Below are 19,388 nucleotides of genomic sequence, written 5' to 3'. Positions count from 1 at the left end.
AGTACACTGTTGGTGCCCACATGTTCACATATGTAAAGACTGTAGAATGCTAGAATGAAGATTTCCTAATTTTTGCCTTCTTAGAAGTGACTTTCTATCAGAAATGACAACTTGGAACATAACAAGCATATGCCACAGTCAACACCACGGTGAAGCCCATGTGTGCTGGGGATCAGGAAAAGGAAACGATCAGTTAAAAACTGAATCCAGTCATTCTTCTGGCACTCAGTAAAGGAAAGAAACCAAATATCACAAAATGTTTCTGTGAACACAGAAGAAGCCTACATAAAACGCATGATCCTGGCCTACTTTAACCTGAAACTTACTTCTATCTAGAGATTTGGTTTTGGTTTCCTGTTGTTGTTGGGGGTGGGGGGTAAAGGGGGAATCCCCCACCCCCCACCCCCCACCCCACACTTTAGAAGCATAGTTCTTTCCCATGTTGTCTTGAATATAAGCAGTCTGGGAAAAAAAAAACCATAAAACATCACCACTATAGTAAAAAATCCACAAATCAAAGGAAGACAGATTCCCTCTGAATCCACTCTAGTACTCTACAGGTTTCAGAGAAATCATTTCAAGAAAGGAGAAGCTTCATGATTTATTTTCTCTACCAGCAGAAACATTCAGCGTGCACAGTGCATCAAAGTATTTTAAGAGACAGAGCACCCAGTGTCCTTTTGAGGTTTGATATCTGGTTCTTTGACAGGTTTCACCATTTCTTCTGGTTTGGGTTTGGCCTAGGAAGAGAGAGAAAGAGAAAGTCTAAGTATGTAAACAGATCTGGGAAACATTAGGTATTTTCCACTTCAGATTATGCAAAAATACTCTATGACATTACTCAATACTGAGTTTAATAGAGCTGTTCCAGATGCTACGGATCAATCTCATTTAGGACCCACTCAGAAAGCAATGGTCTCAGAACTAAAGAAAGCCCAGATAAGCAGGCAGAAATAATTATCCCAGGGAAGATGAAAACCCAGACGGAGAAATCCAGCTAAGGGTACCTTCGCCTTTCTGAGGGAAAAGAGATTAATAAATTATGCGTGTGAAACACTTAAATTTGGATATGCCAACAAAAATAACAAGCTCTCCTCCAGGGTGAAACAAAAGAGGAGACAATGATATTAAAGAACAATGAATGGTTGGTTTTAGTATGGGTTGGAAATTATACAAAAGCAACCCAATTTCAAGGAAGGAAAGAGAACTGCAAAAAATAGTTTGTTCACATTTTTATAAAACCCCTGCTTTCTAGTAATCAAATCTCAAAGTTTTCACTTAATCACTTGATTTAGTACATCAAGATATACTTAGTTATCAAAAAGAGCAGATTTTTGCTCTTGGACTTTAAAGAATGTAGAAACACATTCAAATCTTCCCCAAACCCTGCCTTATGTTGGGACCAGAGCTGTAGAGTGCTTGCCACTCCTGGTGCCGACTCAGTCTGGATCCTGGTGTCCCCATACCCTGAGCACAACAGGAGTGATTCCTGAGCAGAGCCAGGAGTAACCCCTGAGAACCACCAGGTGTGGCCCCAAAAGACAAACAACAAAAACTGCGCTAGATAAAAACAGCAAATTGCTACAATATAGTCAGTCCTTTTAACAATTTTCTCACACATTCTTCTTAAAGGAGACAGACTTAAACGTAAAGAAACGAGTTGCAAACACCAGTCAAGAAGAAAATCAAAGTCAGCTGTGGCCTAGAGGTCATTTCTGATAACTCTACAACAGGTTATACCAGCATGGCAGGTGGTCACTTAACATTCAGGAAGACATCAAATGGTAGTTCTGAATTCTCTTTTTAAAGGCTTGTAAATGAAGGGGGAAACAAACGTACACTGTCGTCCTTGGGCCTTTTGGTGAGATCAAATGCAGCCAGCGCCTCTGGTGTCCAGTGTGCGCTTGTTGGAGGAAATCCAAAAGGCACAGGTTCTACGAGACCATAATCGGCTTTGAGTTCTAGTTGTGGAGCTTCTGTTGGGATTTTTTGAAAGTAGCTGCCAAAACACAATTCAAACAGCAATTCATTTAGTCCTTATTGGAGAGTCTATTACATTCCAAGTCCCATGTCAGGCATTAAAATGGCAACTCAGTGATGAATAAATACAGCAGAAAATTTTCTCAGCTCATGTAGCTGACTGATGAGGTAAACTCGAGAAACCTGTGTTGGCTAGAATGCAAAGTAAGCTCTAACGGGGGCTGTAGGGTGCTAGGAAGTTACAAAAGGAGGGCAAATAAACCTTACTTGATTGCGGGTTCGTTGAGGTTTGATATCTGGTTTGATATGAGGTTTGATAACTACAGGCAGTGATAAAGTTCAGCAGGTTCAAGAAACAAAACAGCTCAGTAAAACCAGATGCAGAATAAAAGGAGAAGAATGTAATGAAATAAAACGGGACAAAACTGAGTCTATCAACCAACGAAAGTGATGATCAACAGTGCAAACAACACTGATTTAATAATGAAAAACAGGACGTGGCAGGACTGAGCGAAAACTAGTATCTCGACTTCTCAGGTGGTAAAGCCTGAGTGAGATATATGTCCAGGGACGTTGATGTGAAATCAAGTGCAGATGGAGGAAGGACCGGCAGGGAAGCAAAGTTGGAAGAACAGAAGAATAGCAAGAGTGGAAATCTGTTCATATTCATTTTAAAATTTGCTTTTACATCATCATGAAAATAAAATTTTACTCCAAGCAGTAAGCTTGATCACCAATGTGGAGAGAAAACACTGAAGTTCAATACCATTCGGGGGCTGGAGTGATAAGATAGCACAGCGGGTAGGGCGTTTGCCTTGCGCGGCCGACCCAGGTTCGATTCCCAGCATCCCATATGGTCCCCCGAGCACCGCCAGGAGTAATTCCTGAGTGCAGAGCCAGGAGTAACCCCTGTGCATCACTGGGTATGACCCTTCCTCCTCCGACAAAAAGTTCAATACAATTTGACCTGCCCCTCATGCCCCCCACCCCCGTCCAAAAGTCTTCAGAACTGCACTCACATGAATCCGTTCTCCCTCTGACACTTCTCGAGAGTATTCTTCACTAGACTGCCCAGTTTCCTGAAGAACAAGTGTCCAGAAGGTTTGACTGTGGGCCCGGGGCCTTTGGTCTCTCCATACTCTTTGCACAATGCTTCTGCCTTCGCATAATCTTCAAGTAAAAGAAGCAAAGTCACGAGGCTGCAACTACTGGCGTGTCTGCACGGGACAGGCTTCAACTCGGAGCTGGCAGCGCCCTGGCTGCTCCCGGGCCAAGGGCAGCACCAGCAGGAGGGGACAGTGGGGACTTGCTACAGACTCTGGGTTTGGAAATTTTTTTTTTTTTTTGCTTCCACACTCCTCCCCACCCATGAAACCAGACAATAACTCCCTTACTCCTCCCGCAGTTCAGATTCTGGCAGAAACACTTACATTTTTCTGCTTCTTGCAGAGACCTGATTGCTTCACCACACTTATCACTGGACAACAGAGTCTGGCCATGGTAACAGTAAGCCTGAATTAAAAAAAAAAAAAGGTACTCATTCTGTCCCCCAAGAAAGCTCCCCACTACCGTTCTGTGTGTGCAGACTTCGCCCAATGAAATTCCTGCTTTTTTTCTTAAAGCTTTCTGCCATCTCAGGTAAATAGGAGAACTATGTCCTTAGGACCAAATTACCTCTCTAACCAAGAGCAGAGAGCAGAAATGATCCTGCTGAAATCTATTTTTAAAGTTAGGGCATAACAGATAAATGAAGGAAATTACAGCCCTGATAAAGAGGGTGAAAAAAGAAGGCTTTGAGATGGAACAACCAGGTTTTGTGAATAGTAACAATATGAAGTAGGATGTATTCGCCCTTTCAATGTTCACACAATGCACGAATTACACACTGCTCTCACCTAAGAAATAAAAATATCTGGGGCAAGAGAGTCAGCATTGTGAGGCGAGTGCTTGCCTTGTACACAGCCAACCCCAGTTTGATCCCCAAAGCCTCATATGTTCCCCCACAAACCACTAGGAGTGATTCCTGGGTGCAGAGCCAGGAATTAGCCCCAAGCACTGTCAGCTGTTGTCCAAAATAAAGATGAGTTAAAAATTTATTGAGACCTGAATAAGGGTTTTGATGATCTATCACATTATATTCAAATTCACAAAACAAATAAGCTTGCTGGGTGGTAAATGACCAACCTAAACGCTTCCCCAGAAGATGCTCATTACAGCACTTCACCGACTCAGGGATCTCTGCCATTCTGTGGCATCAGATCAGAATTACCAACTCTTTTCTCAATATACAGGAAGAAACAAAAAGTAAAAGGCTGTGTGACTCATTAACTACAATCCTCCAAGTTTCAACTCTCCATCATCAATTCCCACCCACTTGGCCTGATACTCAAGTGGCCACACTGGCCAGTGTGAACATTTCCTGAATGCTAGCCACAACACATGACATGCTCACGGGTCTGCTGAGACAACAGGCCTGGCGCAACAGTGACCATCACCGGGGGAGTGAAAACTCACGTAAGCTGTGTAGAAGCACATCTTCAAGTGCAGGTACTTTCTCCATTTAGCTGAGTACACAGGCTCCAAACTGGATAAAGTATGATCTAAAGTTACATTTTAAAAAGTAAAATATAATTTCACCCTGATTCACTAGAAGACTTTCAGTTTATGTGCTCAGATGCTTACAAGCAGAATGTCATTCAAGTTCAAAACGAGCATTTAGACTTCACAATCTTGCTTTATTGAAAGTGATGTCTTTTCCCGTCAAGAAGCTTTAGTACATAATAAGGCTGGTTAAATACCATGGCACCTTTTCAAATACTAGTTTAAAAATGATCTAAGAAATCAGGTTAAGAGGAACGATATATACTATTAACCAGTCTTAAACTTTAGATAAGAACACTAAACACTAAAATCTCGGTACCTAGGTAACCGAGGACCCCTGGGCTGGAGAAGGCTCCATGGCTGGGCGCAGGGTTTGCGTGCAGAAGGCCTCGGGCTGAGGCCTGGCACTGCGGGAGTCCCCAGCACAAAGCCAGGAACAGGCCGTAAGCACCGTGGGAGCACCCCCACACAAAGAAAAGGGAGCTTGGAGGATCTCTACTGCCCCTCACCACTGAAGCCCACACAGACCACATGTGTTCACCTCTGCGTCTTTTCCCCACTTCCTACTTTACTGTCTTCATCCAGGCCATGGAGAATCAACCTCCTTGACTTTAGCCATTTCTGCCCCTGGAAGCACAAGGACCTTCCTTCAATAAAAACCACATCAGACTTACCACAGTGTCTGACGTTTTGCTGGGGATTGGAGACGCTCCAGGGGGTGCGGGGTGGGGGAAGCTGTACCAGGACTCAGACACACCACGTGTGTGCTCTGCCTCCCAAACCCGCTCTCCCAGCCCGAACCAAGGCCATGTGCTTCTCATGGGGCCTCTCCTGCAGTGCTCAGACCCCAGGGCCTCCTGGAGCTATCTGGCCTGCCAAGAAGAGCTGGACGGTCCACTGCTTATGCCCGGTGGTTCTATGGGCCAGCAGGGCCGCCCCAGCCACGCCGGCTGTTGCCTGAGGGCCAAGCAATGCAAGAGAAGGGCACCCAGAGTGGGCAAGCCCTTCTCTGCTTACTGGATCACTCGGTCACTGGATCCCAAACGTCGACTAAATCAAGATCCTCTTTCCTAGGCTCATAAACCTTCCTGTTTACACATGCATGCACTTCCCAACCCTCTTCTTCCATCATCTGTGTTTCAGCTTATAACATGTCTAGAAGGATCCCCGGATGAGCTGACGTCTATCTCTCTCTCTGTGCCAGTCTCCTCTCTCTGTGCTTGAAATTCCCCTGACAAACTGAGAATGTCTATTTATCTCCCCAAATAAGGCTGACACTCCAGTTCCCTCTAGAGGTTCCTACAGAATGCCCAGAGCCTTTGGGTTTATCTCACTGCTATTGCATCTTATTTCATGCCATAATAAGGCTAAGTATGCTTCCTTCCCTAGACTGCAAATTTATTCTAATCTTTGTATACTGAGCAAAAAAAACAGGAACCTCTCGTTACAGAAGCAGAAGGTTCCTAAGTGACTGAAAAGAGCAACCGGACAATTAGATCTAAGTGATGGTCTCACTTGCTAATAGTTACTTCATTAGTTACATTAACTTTCCCTTTAGTCTCTTATCTAAGATAAGTAACCATAGGTAGTCAGACCAAAAAGTTTCCAATGCAAACCCACTGTATTCTTCATTAGAAAGTATGGCTTCATTCTTTCTGCATACATTATGTTCACATCAACATAGCTACAAATCAGTCTAGTTCTCTAAATAAGAATAAAATAAAGCAGATATGCCAATTCTGCAAATGACAAAATAATCAAGATCTTTGATTAGCCTATTCCCTATTAAGACAAAAGTAAATAAATCTGATAATGTAAAGACTAGAAGCATAGCCACAGAATCTAAGCTTACCAGCTTTTTGATAGAAATTGGCTGTTTCATATGCCAGTGCAGCAATTAGTCCAGGAGCATGTTTCAATTCAATTGCTCGGGCAATTGTTACTGTAACAAAAGTGCAATAATGTAAATGTATGGTTAAGCCCATCTTAATTCACCTTGAGGTGAATTACAATAGCAAAACAGTCTGAGAAAACTATTTGGGATTTTAACATGATTTATCAAGTTTTAACAAAAGCTATAAAATATGCAGACATAGCTCTTAACAATGAGTCTGTTGGTTTCTATAGCACTCCTTTAAATAAATCTCTACCCAATCATCAGCTAATCACAAACATATTGCGATATAAAAGTAAACACATATTTTCAGGGCACTGAAGCTTGGGGAGATTTCCACAAGTTTTTCTCTTTTGTTTTTACTTAGTCGTCTTCTGTTTCCCCCTCCAGCAAAGGTGATTTCAAGGTAAGTTAAATAGTAAAAGAGTAAATGAAATGAGCAAAAGAGGGCATTAGAGAGGAGTTATAGAACTAATGGCATAAAATCAAAACCCTCTTTTTAGAAGCCATTAAAGAAACTGAAGATCTTCCTGGTTAAAATGATGGCAAACGCTAAAAATAAAATTATTGCTCACCATAAAATTTTCAAACTCAGAAACTCAGCTAAATCCTGACCTCATACAAATTAATGCTAATATAAATTTTATTTTATTATTATTTTTTTTACTTTTTTTGGGGGGGTCACACCTGGTGATGCACAGGGGTTACTCCTGGCTCTGCACTCAGGAACCACCTCTGGCAGTGCTCAGGGGACCATATGGGATGCTAGGAATCGAACCCAGATCAGCCGCATACAAGGCAAACGCCCTGCCCGCTGTGCTATCGCTCCAGCCCATAAATTTTAAGAATGTTACAATATGTAGGATACCTTCTTGAGCTTCAGCCTGACACTGGATAATGTAAGCGTCTATGAGTCGGCCCTCCAGATCCCGCCCCTTTTCTGCAGGGGTGATAAGTTTGGGGATATGACTTTCCTGGGAGAGAGGAAAAAACCAACAATAACAAAGTAATCAAATTTAATTTCAATCGAATTGTTAGAAATGAAGGTATGAGAAATGATAAGGCACTGAAGGGAGTAATTTATCAAAAATTTAGGGTGTAAGCAAAAACTGAACAACAAAAGTAAAAGGAAGTTCTATTAAATTTACAAAGAACTAAAGTCTAGCCTAATAGTAACATTTTTAAAGCTCTTTTTAGCTTTGGCAAATTTAAGAGCCAAATTTGGGTTATACAATTGCTTGGCTATGCAACCCATACTTTCATCCTCAAAAAGATATTTAAATGAAACAGCCACCAAGGCACCCTACTGTACGCCAGAATTGTCTGTTCATATTAATAACTGTGGCTACAAAGGATTGCAAGTCTACAGTGAAAAATCACAAGTTCTTAAGAACAAAACACAGGGCGTGCAATCCAGGTTGGAAAATATCAGCTCCTGATTGCCATCACTTCTTCAGGCATGTTAATATAGGTCATACGTGCTGCTGACTCCCCTTGAGTTTCCAGAGACAAAGAGCACAAGCTCAGAAGTTGTTCAGAAGCATGACCGCGGCTGGCCGTGCGACAGAGCAGTGAGAAACGGAGAAAGGCAGAGGCTTCCCCTTGTTACTCCGAAGAGACTTCTCATTACCAGCAACTTGAATTTTCCAAGCATAAAAGTCACTGATTTTCCAACACGCAGGTAGTTAGTGTTTTTTCACTGGCTGCACTCATCAAGATAATTAGTCATGCTTTCTCCACAGCCCCAAAATAAAATCTAAGAGTTGATATATCTATTATAAAGTTGAACAACCTATAAATCCAGGAGTTGATAATGAACTCCTAAATACTGCAAACTATAAAATGTTTACATACTTTTTGTTAGTAATATTTTACCTTTAAATGTTTAAAAATTCCAGCTGCAATTTTTAGACTTCGATGGACATCTTTTGCTTCATCTTCTGTTATGCTTAACAAGAATGATACATCAGTCAGAGGAAAAATCACACTTTTCATATTGAAACCAAACACACAGCATCTTACAACCAAATTAGTAACATTCTCCTAACACCAAATTTTTTACTTTAAAATTCTAATTTGACCTTGAAAAGAAACAAATGCACTGAAAAGATACACAGAGAAAAGATATTATAAATGAAAGAAGGAAGTCCCTTCTCGAGATACAAAGAATCCTGTCTGTCTTTCCACATAATCATCTGCATAGAAAAGCATAAAATCGTACACATTTGATGCAAGCACAATCTACATATTCACTATTCTGCTCTTACTTTCATTGTCTAAATACCTTTAGGTAATTTTACATCAGCAGATATGATCTAATTCTGTTTTTAAGTAGCGCCTACTCTCATGCAAAGATGCATTACAGTGAGTATCTGCCATTTTCCACTCTATGTAAGGTGATGTCCACTTTTACTATAAAATGTCCATTTGTCATTTCTTTTCTTTTTTTTTTTTGCTTTTTGGGTCACACCCGGCGATGCACAGGGGTTGCTCCTGGCTCTGCACTCAGGAATTACCCCTGGCGGTGCTCAGGGGACCATATGGGATACTGGGAATCGAACCCGGGGGGTCGGCCGCATGTAAGGCAAACGCCCTACCCGCTGTGCTATTGCTCCAGCCCCATTTGTCATTTCTAATGAAACTGTATTTCCTTGAAGATTTGAAAAAATATAGATTACATAAATAATATAGTTTTTTTTAACCATTTAATTTTCTGGTGTTTTTATTTAGTTTGAACCAATCAGTCATTTAATTTTCTGGTATTTTTAGGTAGTTAAGATTCAATCTTTTCTTTCCTGGGCTTGGGGTCTTACTTAGAATGATCTTCCTTCAAAGCCACTGGGTTCCATAATTCTGGTGAGATGGTGCTTTTTATCATAAGACCTTTTAGAAATGAAATTCTACACAGCTAAAAAAATACACAAACATGTAACACCCCCCTTTCCCGCATTTAACTTACTTTTCTTTTCCAGCCAATCTCGAAGCATATTTGGTATACCATAAAGCTACATTAAATGCCATGGAAATTAACTCAAAGACAGCATCCTGCTGGGCACTGAAATCATAAACATGGTCATGAGATTTGGTGGCTTATTCAGGTATTTCTACAGAAAACCTCTAGTCCATCCCACCCAGAATCATTTACTGTTGTGAACTGGCACCAGAAGACACAGTCCCTGTGCATCATACAAATGGACAGACAGCCACACAATTAACAACAAATGAAAAAGACATGATCATCCAGTGTGTCATTACAATGAACACAAAAAGTCATAGTTCCCCAAATTTCTTATATGTAGAGTAGCTTTCAAAGTACTGGTTTGTGACTTAATCCCAGAGTCAGAAATCTGGGACGAGGCCCAGAATCTCCATTTTTCACAGTACCAGTTGATTTTTTTTTTTTGGGGGGGTCACACCTGGCGATGCACAGGGGTTACTCCTGGCTCTGCACTCAGGAATCATCCCTGGCGGTGCTCTGGGGACCATATGGGATGCTGGGAATCGAACCCGGGTCGGCCGCGTGCAAGGCAAATGCCCTATCCTCTGTGCTATCACTCCAGCCCCAGTACCAGCTGATTTTAAAACCATGATTCTTGAGAGATGACTCCACAGCCCACACCAGGCTGAATTCATTAGGGATGAATGAACTCAGACAGGGGCGGTGAGCCCAGCATCCACCCAACAGAGCCTGGCAGCAGAAAACCTCCAGAACCCAGTTGCTGCCATGCTCATGGCCAATCTCCACAGGCCCGGGACAAGCCCCCCACACATGAGAATGAATCTGCTGAAAAACTCAGATATTGCCAACTCCAGATGGAATCCCGGGGATCGAGAGCTCCCACAAGCCAGGCCCAGGTATGCAGGTTCCAGGACTAAATCTCCATGCCTCATGGTGGGAGAGGTGCCGGGCTGTCCGCCAGGCTGTCCCTCCCCAGGTCCCCGCCTGCCCATCGACCTGGCGGTCACCCGCACAATGTGCCTCCGGGTGCCATCATAGCACACCAACAGCCCTGGTCCGGAGACGCCCAACTGAATCCCAAAATGGATTAGTGCCATACAAAAAATGTCTCTGGAACCCAACCATTTACAGTCTAGTATTTCAGAAGCGCCTGGCCACAGCACCCAAGATATTCTAAATAAACAATGGACAATAAATGATCTAGCATCTGCCCCTGGCAGGCAGGCTTGAATGGTGGTGGGCAAATTCGAGCAAAACATAATGCCCCAAAGTAGAGAGAGGGAGGATTGGGGAAATTGCCTGCCATGGAGGCAGGGTGAGGACTGGGATGGGGAGGGGGGGCATATACTAATAACCATGATCCTGAGACTCACAAATAAATCTCGGAAGAGAGCAACAAGCTGCAGAGATGCCTCCGGACCCCAAAGTCACCATCCAGTTAAAAATTTAACTCCAGCTATACCACACTATTAAAAATCTTAGATTTCCTGGCGCGTGCAGCCGAAATATCTCATTCTCTCAGCACTGACGTGCCAGGAGCAACACACCACATTTGATGGGTATAAAGTAGAAGGCAACCTACCTCAATAAAAAAAATATATATATATATTACCACACAAGGCTCAATCTGTAACAATATGTTAGTAATCTCTCATACAAGGTCCTTAATAGCTCCAAGGTAAGATATAATTTACATATACTTTCTCTACGGAAAGCTTCTTGGATCATTTTTAGCAGATTGTTCATAAGAAGCAACACAAAGTAAATATTCAGGACCTGCCTTTGGGGCAGACTTGGGCGGTGGTGGGCAGGTATGATGGTGGTGGGATTGGTGTTGGAATATGGAATGTAATAAATTATTGTGAACTTTATAAAATCAGAATCAGAAAAAAAATGAAACGTGATTCTTACACCCCATTTTAAGAGGATGAATTCAGAGCTGACATGAGGTGAGAACCATCAGAAACAGACTCACAGGCAAACACCTCATCTGAACTGAGTCTTAAAAAGGCTGAGGCGGTGGGGAGGCAGGAGGACAACCCAGGGATAGGAGAGAAGCACTAGAGCCTACAGGGCCAGGAAGACGGAGCCAAGAGCTGGGACACACGCAGCCTGCAGGACGTCCAGGTTCCAGGAAGGCAAGGAACAGGCACAACATAGCACCCCCGGGTACAGGCCAAACAAACAGAAACATGAAAGAGTTTGGGTGGTCATGATCCAGTTAGCTCAACTGGACTGCTTATAAAAACAAAATCAGGACATAAAGGAGACCAAAAAAATAGAAGAAAGAAAAAACTAAGCTGAAACTGTAGAAATTACTGAATGAATTTCTAAGTCAACCAGCACTGCAAATAGATCTTTAAAAACCTCATTTTAAAAACCTGTTTCTTTTCTTAAGTAAACAGATTCACAGAGAAGTCAGAGACTTTTTTTTTTCTGGTTGTGCTTTTTTCCTTTGCAGTGCTGGGATTGAATCCACGCATCCAAGGCATACACCTCTGCCACTAACTCAACAAGCCACATCACCAATCTGACACTCTGAAAATACCTGACGTCATCGTAGTTATCTCAAACAGTAAAATAGAATACTTCTACTGCACATGTGTACATCTGGGGATAAATAAGCAGCATGACTGTACTTTCTATTTAACTGCTGCCTCAATCTTAAATGGCACAGACATGGTTTTATCGATTAAAATCCTTTCTGGGGCCAGTCAGAGATCCAAGGGCTGGAGAACACACTTTCTGCAAGGAGGAGGCCCGGTGTGGTCCCAACGTCTTAGGGTACCCCGGGTATCGCCCAAGGCAACCTGCGGATGGAGTTGGAGCAGCTCACAGTACCAAGAGGGAAAGCCCAAGTAAATAAAGACCAAACAAAACACTGGACGAAACACAGTAATTAAAAAACAGCAAGGACTACAGATAATACAGTAGGGATGTCATCTGCCTCACACAGAGCCAACCTGGCTTCAATCCCTGGCATCCCCCATGGCCCCCCAAACCCCACCAGGAGTGAAGGCATCTCTGAGCACAGAAGCAGGGGGGAAGACCTAAGCAAAGCTTAGGTGTGGCCTAAAACACATAAAAAACCTAAAAAAGGAATAAATTTGATGATCACAAAAACTATACTGCTTAATGTTATACCAAAACAAGAGTCATAAACAAAACATTTTAGTAAGATCTTCATATTTTATTAATGTTAATTAAAATCAGCATTAATATTTTAATAATAATTTAAATAAGATTGAAATTCTAAAAGGCAGGAGGATGCCCTAAGCACCTTTGGCTGCGGCCCAAAAGAACAAAAAATTTTAAATGTTAAAAATTTAAAAATAGGGGCTGGAGCGATAGCACAGCGGGTAGGCCGTTTGCCTTGCACTCGGCCAACCCGGGTTCGAATCCCAGCATCCCATATGGTCCCCTGAGCACTGCCAGGGGTAATTCCTGAATGCAGAGCCAGGAGTAACCCCTGTGCATCGCCAGGTGTGACCCAAAAAGAAAAAAGAAAAAAAAAATTAAAAATAAAGAAAATGGTTGTGAGGAGGCTTCAGTTTGGTGCTGTGGGCACCACTTACCTTGGAGCCTGTCCTTGTAAAGTATCTGTCCACTTAAAGTTCTGAATATAACGCAGCTTGCTTTCTTGGGTAGACTCATCTAATGAATTGATGAAGCCTACAAAATGGTATAAGACATTCCAGCTTTAGAAGAAATATCAAGTATCCTATAACATTTTTTGAGATGACTTTTGCAGATAAATGTATGCAACTCCCAGTCCCTCCATTCCTTTCTTCAGTTCAGCCCTGTCTAAGAAATAACATATCTAATTTTCAAAATGGTACAAAGACCCCCTGCCACCCGCCAAGTCTCACATTTACAGACCTCGAACATACAAAAGCACCATGAAAACTATTCAGATCTGAAAAATCGAGCACTGTTAAGATGCCACTGAGTCTTTTTTTAAAAATTCAGCTGTTCCTTTTGGAAGCGCGGGGGCCACAGCTGGCAGTACACAGGGGCTCCTCCCGGCTCAGTGCTCGAATCCAGGGTATCACCAAGACAAGGCATAAACTCGATCAACAAGCCCCACGATGAGCCCTCAGGCGCTCCCTGCCACTGACCTTGCAGGAGGGAGAAGTAGGCATCGGCGGCATTCTTCATCATCTCAGGGTTACAGGTCAGGTCAGTGAACAGCTCCAGGAGCCGCGCCCTGGAGGCTCTCAGCTCGCTGGTGAGACACAAAGAGGCAGTTGCGCTAAACAGCTGGGGTGCGGATGCCTGGGACCCACTTCCGAACTGGGAACACCCCACACGAACGAACAGCAACAAACAGCAGAGCCGGGCAGCCAACAACCCAGCTCAGCCCTGGCACTCGACGGCAGCAGGGAGCAGCAGATCCTGCAGGCCCGGGGGGCTGTTCCCAGAGGGCCCGGAGCCTGCCAGGAGCCAGTGGACAGCACCGAGGCAAGCACCTGGACCCTTGACAACTGTCAGAGATCCCCATGACTTCCTCCTCCCTGGGCTCCACCAATGTGCTTTAAAGGCTCACAGAACTCGGAAAAGCATCATATTCTACTGAGAGGTTTTTCCTAAAGAACAAAACTATCTATTATAAAAAGAGTATCAATTCTGAATGGCCAGGTGGAAAAGATGCATTAGGTGAGGCATGGAGAAAGGGCATAGAGCACCCCACTTCGCCCAACCCCAAAGAACACAAAACACAACCCCCCTACTCAAACACCTCTGGAGTTCCCCCACTTGGAGGTCCCCAGAAACTGTCACTCCAGGTGTCCCTGGAGGACATGCACTTATGAATGACTGGCTCACATCCACTTCCTTCCCCCTCTCCAGAATCGAGGGGCTTGACTGCAAGTCTCAGCCCTCTCATCAGGCAACCCGCCCCCAGTCTGAGAGAAGCCCCAAAGCCTTAGCTCTCACTCCTCATGGAGGGTCTTATGGGCTCCATCCCAGCCCCGGGAATAAAGAGCAAGTGTGTGGTTCTTTATTAAATACCACAGTATTGCTGCATTACAGAATGACGGTTGGTCTGCATGAAGCAGCTTCCAAATTTCCATCATAAAACCTTTAAAGTGCCACACAGAAGGGACGGGTGTTTGAGCATTGTATAACTGAGACTTAATCCTGAAAGCTTTGTAACTTTCCACATGGTGAACTAATAAAAGAAAAAAAAAAAATAAAGTGCCACACAAACCTCTAAGACGCTACTAGCTACATAATGAGAACAACAGAAATAAAAGTTCTATTAACAATTAACTCAAAAATTGTACTAAAAATACACTTTGTAACAATCTGAATCTATTCAAAGAAATTCAAACAGTTAAAAAAAAAAAAAAAAAAACATGGGGCCGGAGCGATAGCACAGCGGGTAGGGCGTTTGCCTTGCATGCGGCCGACCCGGGTTCGATCCCCGGCATCCCATATGGTCCCCCAAGCACTGCCAGGAGTAATTCCTGAGTGCAAAGCCAGGAGTAACCCCTGAGCATTGCTGGGTGTGACCCAAAAAGAAAAAAAAAAAAACATAGCAATTAAAAATAAACATAAGCTGGAGCCAGAGCAGAACAGCGAACAGGAGACTTGCCTGGCAAGCCAAGCCAGGTTCAATCCTAGCACCCCCTGTGGTTCCAAGTCCACCGGGAGTGATCCCTGAGAGCACAGCCAGGTGTGGCCGCCAAAAACAAAATAAATAAACATTTAGAATGGAGAGGGAGAGAATTAAGAACGAATTTGGGGCTGGAGCAATAAGACAAGTAGGACACTTGCCTTGCATGCGGCCAACCTGGGTTCAATCCCTAGCATCCCACATAGTCCCCCAATGTGGGAGTAACTCCTGGATGCAGAGCCAGGAGTAACCCTGAGCACCACTGGATATGTGGCCCCCAAACAACAAATTAGAGTCCGGAGCAACAGAGCAGCAGGCCGGACACTTGTCTTGCATGAAGCTGACAAGGGTTAGAGCCCCAGGACCGCATGTTTCCTCCAGCACCCCCAGGAGTGATCCCTGGGCACAGAGCCAAGAGAAAGCCCTGAGCACAGCTGGTGTGGCCCAAAAACCAAACCAATAAACAAGTATCCAATAAGTTCATAAAAAAAAAAAGTAGTAGTACACGAAAGTTGTTAGCATTTGGGCTGGAGCGATAGCACAACAGGTAGGGCGTTTGCCTTGCATGCGGCCGACCCGGGTTCGATTCCCAGCATCTCATATAGTCCCCCAAGCACCGCCAGGAGTTATTCATGAGTGCAGAGCCAGGAGTTAATCCCTGTGCATCGCCGGGTGTGACCCAAAAAGCAAAAAAAAAAAAAAAAAAAAAAAGTAAATTGTTAGCATTCAAAAAAAAAAGATCAGGTGGAGATACTTGAATTCTACAACCTGGTCACTAGTGAAACTGACGGGTCCAGCCAAACTTAAGATATCTGTGAGTGAACTCTTCACATGGCGTTGATAAATTTATCAGGAGTTTAAAATTAGGGGTGATGTATTTAAAAAAAAAAACCTTAAATAAGCACCTGTAGTCAAGAGAAATTTATTCAGTACCTGTCGGGGTCAACTAAACTTACGTGCAAATTTTCGAAGCACTGGGGCCTGTGACGACACCATAGTAATTAAAGGGGACAGGAGCAGTTGCTTTCAGTGGGTTCCGATGGAACCAATGTGTCATTTTCCCCCGGTGTTTTCTAAAAAACAAGAACAACATACAAAGTTAAAAATAAAACATTTAACAGTGTAAATATAAATACTACTGGTCAAGTTTACTACAGAAAATATATTTCACGTAAAATATGTGTAATACGTATGTTTCATTTGGTGTAAGTCGATTTTAATTGTTCATTGTGTTTAAAGTCAGCCTAGGGGCTGGATCGATAACACAGCGGGTAGCGCATTTGCCTTGCACGCGGCCGGCCCAGGTTCGATTCCCAGCATCCCATATGGTCCCCCGAGCACTGCCAGGAGTAATTACTGAGTGCAGATCCAGGAGTAACCCCTGTGCATCGCTGGGTGTGACCCAAAAAGGGAAAAAAAAAAAGCCTAAGCAAGCTGAGTATCTGGAAATTCCTCAAAGTAACTGCAGTATGAACTACAATGGAGCAGTGAAGCTTCACCTGGAGGGCAGGGGGTAGTAGGGAGCCCTGGAGAGTGGTGTTACAATGCCAGTTCCAATTCAACAGTCCAGCCAGGGAAGAGATGGCAGTCTCCAGACAGTACTTCTGAGAAGCAAAGAACAGTAAATCCTCATTCATCATTGAGGGAAGATGCGGGGGCCTTCACCCGTAAGTGAAAGAACACCACACAAGGGCCTCAAAGAGGTTTGAACAGCTGAGTGTGATGGCACAGACCCAGGGGAAGGTGATTTCCCAAAGACAAGTAAAGGTGACCCTTGTTGAGCCCTGCACACTTGGAAGAATGGTTTAGGTTCAGGGCATCTCCCACGTGCTATATCTGATGCTCCACTGATAAATATACTTTGCACAAAGTAGCTAGTAAGAATCAGTTCTCTTGGAGCCGATACCAGCGCAAGCCCTTCGGTTCCAGAGACTGCTTGCAGATACTCTACAAGTCTATCAACTAAGCCAGAGCCCCACGCCTGCTGATGACGGGAAATAACCATCCTTTTCGGTTTTTTTTTCCCTTGTCAGGCAGCGTGGAGATTACTAAAACAGGCGTGAACTCGGTGGCGCGGGGCAAGGGGGAAAAAGAAAAACTATGTAACAAACAGTGGGACTTAATATCTCTATATTCTTAGCAATGGAGAACTATCAAATGCTTCCTTGGCAATAGGACTGCTTTTCTTTTTTGGGGGAAACCCCAACAACAGTAGTGAGTTGTGTGTTGAAACATGGAATGTAATCGAAATAAGGCGTAAACGAAGTGAAACATATCATGTGCAAGGGTTGGGACTGGGGAGGTGGGAGGGGGCGGCAGGTATACTGGGGGGGTTGGTGATGGAAGATGGGCACTGGTGAAGTGAAGGGTGTTTGAGAACTGTATAACCGACATAATCCTGAGAACTATGTAACCCTCCACATGGTGATTCAATAAAATTAAAAAAAAAAAAAAAAAAAGAATCAGTTCTCTTTAAAAGGTAACTATATTTGGTCAGTAACTTCTAAAAATCAAGGCACTTGAAAAACTACTTGAATGAAATGCCAATTCAAAGATACTAAGTTTCAGTGAAACCGTTCAAAGGCATCTGGATGAATCCTCATGGAATAGGTTAAATGAACTTTGAATTTTAATAACCTCTGAAACCAACAACAAAAAAAGCCCTGCATTTTTCAACTCTAATCAGGTCCCTAGGATACGGCTAGATGAGGAAACTGGTGGGGCAATCGCCAGCTAAAAATTAGTAAGGACTGGAAAATGTATACAAAGAAAAGTCGTTCATTTTTACTCAAAATTATTTACTACCAGATATTATGCAAAGAAAATGACCTCTAGGGGCCGCGAGACAAGACGGGTGGAGGGGGAGTAAGGGGCCCAGTGCCATCCCCAGCACCCATCCACCACCAGGGGTGACCCCTGAGCACCGAGGCAGAAGTGGGATCCGTGAAATTCGTACATCGGAAGCCTAAACACTCTTGATTTACAAAAGCTTATGGTGACAAAGTACCGTAGCCATACCAACTAAAAAATAATAACGTTTTAAACCTGGCGTAAACTGTTCTCAGAGCCCAGAGAACTCGGGCGCAGAGAAATCACGTTCCTAAAGGCAGTGGCAGCCAATGCAGCAGACGTGGCTGAAAACAAATGCCGCAGTGCGATTCCGGGAAGGTGCAAACCGAAAACAGACTGAGTAAGCGAACATTTCCACAGAGGCGGCCTCCCGCACCTCCCGGTCGAGCTCGTCCGGTCAGCACCGTCCGCAGGGGACCGAGAGGCCGAGGTCCAGTCCCCGGCACTCCACGGCCCCTGCGGGGGCTCGGCGCTGGCTCTGCAGGAATTCCGAGTGAGGGGCGGCCGCCCAGAGCCGCACACTCAGCCACAGGCCCGGGGGGGGCCTTCAGAGTATGCCGGTGCGAAGCCCGAATCCAGGCTGCCACCTGACCCCACTTGCACCCCAGGGTCCCCGCTCCGCAGGCCGGGGGTCCCGAAGGTTCTCACCCGAGCTCCGCCCCCGAGCGCCGCGTCCGCTTCCTGTTTACTACCAGCCTCTTCCGGCAACGCGAGGCCACGCGGCGAGTGCGCACGCGCCACGATGGGCGCCCGCCCCTTAGAGCCAAGGCGTCTCTGCGGAGCGCCGATACACCCACCCCGCAGCCAGGACCGAGGAGCGCCGAGCTAAACTACTTAGCTTAGAAAGCGGCCCCCCACAGCCGCCACCACCAGCAACAGAAAGTAGAGGCGCGGGCAAGCGATACCCAGAGTCTAATTATAAATGCAACTGGCTCGTGGTGCCAATGTATCTGCTACAATGCATGAACCTGGGGGTTGAGGAGGGGAGCTTCGATCCGGGAGACTTCTGGACCTAAGGCTTAGTATTTCGGGCAAACAACAGGGTAGAAAAGTCACTCCTCGCTGACATACTCACGGGATTGCTCGGAGGCAGTGCCGTGGTCCTGCAGAGGGAAGAGAGGCGGTGTCCGAGTCAGTCAGCAAGAACGGGAGGAAGTCGCAGCTGGAGGAAGTCGCAGCTCCGGATCGCCAGAGCGCGACTACTGGAAGCAGGGTCGGGAGATGATGAGGGTGGCGGGGTGAGAGTCGGAGTCACATGGTCCCGGTGGCCATGACAGATACCGAGGCGGAAGTGAGCGCCGCGCAAGGATAGAGTGTGATCACATCGTCGCAGCACCTCGGACCCTCGACCCCCGGACCATTTGCCACCTTCTCTGTGGTCTTTCGTCTCGAGCCTTGCTCCAGAGACCGGGTGCAGAAGCAACCGCGCCGCATCGTTTTCGTGCAGCCCAATGCCTCGGCAGCGATGGCGGCGGGCGGGGCGGGGC

General features: G+C 44.8%; 1 protein-coding gene across 6 annotated transcripts; it reads right to left on the bottom strand.

Annotated features, from left to right (window-relative positions):
- Nucleotides 1-588: 588 nt before the first annotated feature.
- BROX (BRO1 domain and CAAX motif containing) lies at nucleotides 589-19,380 on the bottom strand. Of its 6 annotated transcripts, none has more exons than XM_055144572.1 (14): nucleotides 18,977-19,380; nucleotides 16,551-16,655; nucleotides 16,008-16,124; nucleotides 13,553-13,659; nucleotides 13,010-13,106; nucleotides 9,435-9,530; nucleotides 8,351-8,423; nucleotides 7,344-7,449; nucleotides 6,434-6,523; nucleotides 4,495-4,580; nucleotides 3,411-3,492; nucleotides 3,000-3,150; nucleotides 1,840-1,999; nucleotides 589-740 (listed from the first exon to the last, which is right to left on the bottom strand). In XM_055144572.1, exons 3-14 carry the CDS (start codon nucleotides 16,106-16,108, stop codon nucleotides 654-656), a joined length of 1,236 nt encoding a protein of 411 aa, XP_055000547.1. In that variant the 5' UTR covers nucleotides 16,109-16,124; nucleotides 16,551-16,655; nucleotides 18,977-19,380; the 3' UTR covers nucleotides 589-653. The 6 variants fall into 6 exon arrangements, with proteins under 6 accessions (XP_055000547.1, XP_055000548.1, XP_004613082.2 ...); XM_055144573.1 differs by lacking the exon at nucleotides 18,977-19,380 and adding an exon at nucleotides 18,097-18,270; XM_004613025.2 differs by lacking the exon at nucleotides 16,551-16,655.
- Between the last annotated feature and the right edge of the window lie 8 nt (nucleotides 19,381-19,388).

The sequence above is a fragment of the Sorex araneus genome, chromosome 7 (genome assembly GCF_027595985.1).
Source record: "Sorex araneus isolate mSorAra2 chromosome 7, mSorAra2.pri, whole genome shotgun sequence".
Lineage (NCBI taxonomy): Eukaryota > Metazoa > Chordata > Mammalia > Eulipotyphla > Soricidae > Sorex > Sorex araneus.
Note: the sequence above shows the minus strand (reverse complement) of the source record. Positions and strands in the feature narration are given on the sequence as shown.